The following is a 5,848-nucleotide window of genomic DNA, read 5'->3' on the forward strand; positions in this document are numbered from 1 at the left end:
AGCACACACCCGGGCAGGCCAGGCCGGGGCTCAGCAGGGAGCCCAGGGCTGAGTGTGCGCGGTCTGCTTGGACTCCCTGGGTTTCTAAGGGAGTCTGTTTACCACCTCCACCACCTCCCCCTTTCACCAGGACAAAGAATGGGGTTCCTTGGGTGAAAATTAGCAAATTCCTCCCCAGATTTGCTGGCCTGGGCAGAGTAGGGGGGCTCCCCTTGGGCATCTGAGAAGGTTTCATTGCCCCAGGTTATCAGGTCAGGTAGCCCATTTGGTCCTGTAGAGAGCATTCTCCTGGGAGCTGTCCTTGGGGGGAGGGCTGGGACCACCTGGGAGGTCATCAGGGTCTGGGCAGGACTGTGAAGTGGGGGTGCTGGGCTTCTGGGGCTTCCCCAGAAGGTGCTGGTCCTCAGGCCCTTCTCACACACACAGAGGCTCAGTTTCTGACTCTACCTAACACTCAGAGCCCCCTGCCAACAGCCCCGCCCCTCTACCTGTAACAGCCCTGCCCTGGCCAGCCCCGCCCTGCCTCGGCCAGCTCTGTCCTGTCCCCACTGCTGGACACTGCACTGAGCCCCGCCATCAGCCTGTGCTTGCCCCACTCCTCCCAAGCTCTCTCCCCCAGCTCAGCAGCGGGCCCCAAAGGCCAGCCTCAGCCTCAGCCCAAACCCCTCCCAGCGCACACCGTGACCTCACAGACCTCACATCTAGCCAAGCTCTGCCTCTGGGCAGCTCAGCTGGAGCTCAGACCCCCATGGCTGTGCTGGGTAAGCCCCTGGGCTGTGAGGAGGGGGCTCTCTGTGTGCCCTGCAGGCGCCTGGGAGCAAGCCCCTCCCGGCATGACCTGGTCTGGCGGCGGCTTCATGCTCCCGCCCCCTTCCGGACAGATGTCCTGTTGAACTTGCGATGGGACGGACCAGCTCCTGGGCTATCGGGCGTCGACGTCCACCCTCTGCATCTCTGGCAGGAATCCTCCGAGGCTGGTGTGAGTGTTTCTCTGGAAAGACAACCTGGACCGAAGGTTGCCCCGGGCCCGGGACCGAGCCGGAACCGCTCTCCGATCTTTCCAAGATGCCGCCAGCCCGGGCTCTGTCCTGCGGCCCACCATGGCGTGTGAGGACAGCCATGGCTTGGGGGTGGGGGGTCTCCCCCTTTTTTCTATTTGTTGCTTTTGAAGAGGGGAGCAGAACAGAGACACAGGACACGAACTCAGCCAAGACAGATTTATTGGGAAAGAGAAATAAATTCACAGCTGGACACAGAGTGAGCAGGGGGCAGAGAGCTGGTGCTGAGTGGGCTGGGGCTCATACAGCGCAGGGTGGGGCTCGGGGTGGGCTACGGCCCGGGGTCAGGAGGGGCTGGGGGTCAGCGCGCAGAGGGGAGCTGCTGCTTCCAGGCTCTTCCCGGGCTTTTGCACCTGGACAAGAGTGCGGGGTGGGGGTGGGGAACAGGACAGGGTGTGGCGCTGAGCTGGTCCCTTGCAAGAAGGCAGGGGTAAGGGGTAAATCTGACTCCACCTGCTGGCGGAAACGGAGCTGGAACGGCCGAGGCTTCCGTCCTGGTCCCATCGGTCCCGACCGAGTGCAGGTGGGGAGTGGGGTGGGTGCTGCCTGCTCCAGCGGGGCGCTGACGCGGGGCGGGGTCCACGCTGTGGATCCCATTGGCTGAAGAAGAGCGGCCTTGTGTCCCTCGGCAGTCACCTGTTCTCATGAGCACACAGGAATGGAGGCGCCGTGACCATGAGGGGACAGGTGAGACCAGCCAGCCGGGGGAGGCGGGAAAAGCCGTGGGCGGGAGTGGGAAGGCAGGCGTGCGCCTGGCTGCACAGAGCACGCTCCCGTTGTGTTCTGGGCGTGCAGCTGGCGAGGAGCTGCGGGGTGGAGTTGGCCCGGCCTGCGGCTGGCCTGGGCCCCATTCCCGCCTCCGCTTAGGGAAACCCCGGCTGCTGTGAGGGCTGCAGGCGAGCACTTCTCGGGCAGAAGCAGGGACCCCTGGTCCCGACAGGGTTCCAGCAGGTGGTGGCCCCGGGCCGCAGCGCCAGCTCCCAGAAACCGTCTCCTGTGCACAAAGTGGATCTAACAAGCAGGTAAGATACACAGGTCCAAACCACAGGACCGCCCCGCATTAGAGCGCCAGGGAAGGTGTGGCCACGGCAGGAGGGAGGGGCTTGAGAGCAGCCCCTGGCACTGAGGCCTGGCCAGGTGTGAGTGCACACCTGTCTCTCACCACGGGGCACTGGAAGAGGGGAGGGAGGTGTGCAGCTCCTCAGGGGGGCACCTGCTGACTTGTTACCTGGCTGGCCAGGGAGGTTGGCACGAACAGGCGGCAGCTAAAATCAAACTGCAGCTCTGCCTGCAGCGTGGCTGCCCCTAGGCCGCCCCTCCCCACGGCGGTGGTGGCTTTGGGAGCTTTTCCAGCTTCGTGCCAGCAGGGTCTGCGGCTCTGATCTGGCGTCCTCTGTCCTTCCCCACTGCTTGTCAGTTAGCGAAGACGCCTCGTCCCCACGGACGGGCGCTCTGCCCTGACTGTCTCCCATCACGGGACAGGAGTGGGCGCACCGACGTTGGCCCTGGTACCAAGGAGGCCTGGAGAGGCTGTGCCCACGTGTTGGGGCCACTCCCTGGCTACCTGTTGTGCCTGATGGACATCAGAGCTGCCAGAGCCTCTGCCTCCCCTAAGTTTCTGCTTGGTAAGAAGTCAGGCTCGCCAGTCCCCTGGAAGAATTTGGTATCTGATACACCTGACTAGCGTGACCACCCTCTTGATTTCTGCTGTACAGTCGGCCTCAGAGCCCCCTCAAGGACCAGCTGCTTCGTCCACAGGAGGAAGGCCTTCCAGCCGTGGTACTTACCCTGAGGCCGGCACTCCCTGCCGTGGGCGCGTCTTTGGCTCCAGCGTGGGTGGGCTCTGCGGGCGTGGGCTCTGCGGGCCCTGCACCTGCCGCTCCGGAAGGGGCCGTCCGTCTTTGTGAAGCCGTGACCTACACTGACTCGCCCAGTGGTTTCCTTTTTCACAGCGAGGGCACAGTGCAGGGCCTGCCCCACCTCGTCTCGGGGACTTCCGAGCCGCAGCAGGCTTGGGCCGGCGGGGCCCGGGCGCTGTCTTTGACGGCTGTCTACACTGGGCTTGCAGGTGGCCGCTCTTCCCACACTGGAAACAAACGCGCAGAGCCTCTGTGAGCGCAGCCGCGAACACCTGAGCCTGATGCGTGGCGGTGCCCACGTCCTGGCAGGCGCGGATCATCTCGGGCAGCGTCCGGGCGTCTGGCAGGGACTCCAGAGCCCGTCTGCAGTCCCCGTTGGCGTTCTCGTAAGCCAGGTGCCTCAGCAGGAACTCCTCCACAGAGGGGTGACCCACCTGTCTCCGTAACCGCCGCGCCAGCCGGTCCACAAAGTCCGAGAACGGCTCCTTGGGGCCTTGAAGGCATTTGACGAAGCTGCCGGCTAACTCTTCCCGTCCCTGGGCCGGCAAGGCCGACCAGGCGCGGCAAGCACACTCTCCAATCTGCTCGTAGGCCTCGGCCGGCATGCTGGCCTGAGGAGCCAGGCCCAGATACCGGCCCGACCCCATGAGCATGTCGAAGGAGATGTTCACGCCTAGCCTCTTGTTCTGCCTCGCTTGGTCCTGAGCCTGATCCGAGTATTCGCTCTTCCAAAGCACAAAGTCCCAAGGCTTGAGACAGGCCCGCGCCAGCTGAAACCAGTCGTTAGGAGGGAGCGGGAACCGCGACACAGCCTCCACCAGGGAGATGGTGAAGGGGGCGCGGGGGCCGTTCTCAGCCACGCTCTCCCGCAGCGCCTTGATCATTCTGAAATCAACAGGAGTCCCGGGCGCTGGCCGCGCCACGGCGAGGAACGCCAGCATGTCCTCCACGTCCATGTCCTGCCAGCCTTCCCGCAGCGCCCTCTGCAGAGGCGTCTCCACGGGCGCGGCGGGCGCGGCGGGAGCGGCGGGCGCGGCGGGCGCAGAGGGAGCGGCGGGCGCACCGGGCACCGCCTGCTCTCCGTCCGGGCCGGCCGGGGCCCCCCACAGCGGCTCCAGGGCTAAGGTCACCTGTGTCCACACGGCCAGGGCGTCCTTGTGTGCGCGGCCCCGCGTCTCTTTTAACGTCTCCCCGACCCTCTCCCACTCGCGGCGGTCTAGACGTGAGTGCTCCGCGAACCACGGGTTGTACTTGGGGACCGCGGCCAGGAAGCCCTGGAGCTCGTCTTCCGCCACGCTGACTCCTCGCGCCGTCAAGAGCTGCCGCAGAGCTCCAGAGCACTGGCGGCTGTCCATGCTCACGCCCTGCCCCATGGCTGTCCCGGAGCCCGCGGCGGCCGGCGGGCGGCAGACGACGCGGGGCTGGGCCTCCCGGGAGCGGACGGGCGTCTCTCCGCCCTGCGCCTTGCCCCTGGGCTTTCTGTAAGGAAACCCCCGCTCCGCGGGGTTTTCTGGCTGGCCCCGGAGGTGGTTACTGTTTGGCTAAAACAGCATTGTCTAGGGCAGAGCTAACCAGACCTCCGGTCACATGACCACAGCCCGCCTCCCCCGGGAGCAGGGGGGCACACTGTGCTGGGTAAACTAGTCCTTAGCTTACCCTGAGAACCTATTGTCCACATCTGCTGGGGGGGGCGGGGTGACCTCCTGCCTCAGCCCCCCCAGGAGCCTCCCGCAGGGTCTGCTGCCCCACCCCCACTCCTTGCAGGCTCAGCCCCTCTCCTCGTGGGGGTGGGGGCGCTGGCCTTGAGCAAGGGTGCAGCTGGTTGGGGTCATTTCTGCTCTGATCGACCCAGGCTACCAGCAGGCGCAGGCTCCATGCTGGGCTCCCTGGTGCAGGTCGGCTGTGCCCTTTGACCCCAGCTGTCCAGGCTCAGCCTCCCTAACCCCTCCCCCGCTGCCTTGGCCCAGAGGAAGCCAGGGTTCGGGAGGGCTCACTTGATACTCGACAGGCGACAGGCGACAGACGTCAGTGACAGCCTGGACCTGGAAGTTCACTACAGAAAATAAGAAAAACTGTTAGGTAGGAAGTCAGTTATGAGCTTATGTGTGTGTAACAGGCCTAGAGAGAAGACATCTATGTCCAGCATATGCATCTGCATCTCAAAGTCATCCCCATAATGTTTCAGGGGCAGCCTGGCCCTCACATCCTGCCCTGCCCCCTTCTGCCTTCCACAATCTCCCAGGTGCAGCCCAGTATCTGCATCTCAAACACCCTGCTCGCTTCCTCTGGTTTGATAACATTTGCATCCATGAAGTCCTTTGTTTCAGACCTTCAAGAGAAGTTTTTCTATTTACATCCAAAAAGCCCTTGGTTCCAAGAGGAGCAGAGGTGGGGAAGCAAGACCCATCTCCTTAAAAACCCCCAGCCTCAACTGGACTGTGCGCTCAGCTCTGCATCTTTGCTGAGCCGCCCGCCTGGCCTGGTCAGGTGTAATCTCTCCACTCAACATGTAACCTGTAACCTCCTTCCTTCCCCCCCCCCCCCCGCCCCAGTCTCTCTGGCTCTGTCTGGAGAGGTGCCCATCCGTCCTTACAGAGGTTCCTTCCTAATAAACCTTGCTGTTTTACCTCCCACTACTCTCTGTCTCACGCCTGAATTCTTTCTTGCACGAAGACAAGAACCCTGCAATTTCTCCGGTAACAAAACTAGGACGGGGCTCTGAGCTGAGGCCCTCAGGCCCCGCCCCTAGCTCGCCAAGGGCTGAGTGTGCTACGGAGAGCTGGGCGGTCGGTGGGGGAGCAGCGCTAGGTTCCTTACAGCACCTGTAGGCACAGCTACAGAGCTGCTGGGCTCGGGACACCCAGGAGGGGCTCGGGACACGCTAAGGGGAGGCTGGAACCGAGAGGGCGCCTGCCCGGACGCGTGGGCGCC

At 64.0% G+C, this 5,848-nt stretch overlaps 1 protein-coding gene across 1 annotated transcript; it reads right to left on the reverse strand.

Moving 5' to 3' along the window:
* Positions 1–1,203: 1,203 nt before the first annotated feature.
* LOC133757491 (endogenous retrovirus group K member 8 Gag polyprotein-like) lies at positions 1,204–4,766 on the reverse strand. The gene is made up of 2 exons (XM_062187922.1): positions 2,846–4,766; positions 1,204–1,694 (listed from the first exon to the last, which is right to left on the reverse strand). Exons 1-2 carry the CDS (start codon positions 4,288–4,290, stop codon positions 1,691–1,693), a joined length of 1,449 nt encoding a protein of 482 aa, XP_062043906.1. The 5' UTR covers positions 4,291–4,766; the 3' UTR covers positions 1,204–1,690.
* Between the last annotated feature and the right edge of the window lie 1,082 nt (positions 4,767–5,848).

This window comes from Lepus europaeus, chromosome 4 (assembly GCF_033115175.1).
Source record: "Lepus europaeus isolate LE1 chromosome 4, mLepTim1.pri, whole genome shotgun sequence".
NCBI lineage: Eukaryota > Metazoa > Chordata > Mammalia > Lagomorpha > Leporidae > Lepus > Lepus europaeus.

Excerpts from the sequence above, each read along its gene's own strand:
- LOC133757491 (XM_062187922.1), bottom strand. The coding sequence starts at position 4,290 with ATGGGGCAGGGCGTGAGCATGGACAGCCGCCAGTGCTCTGGAGCTCTG.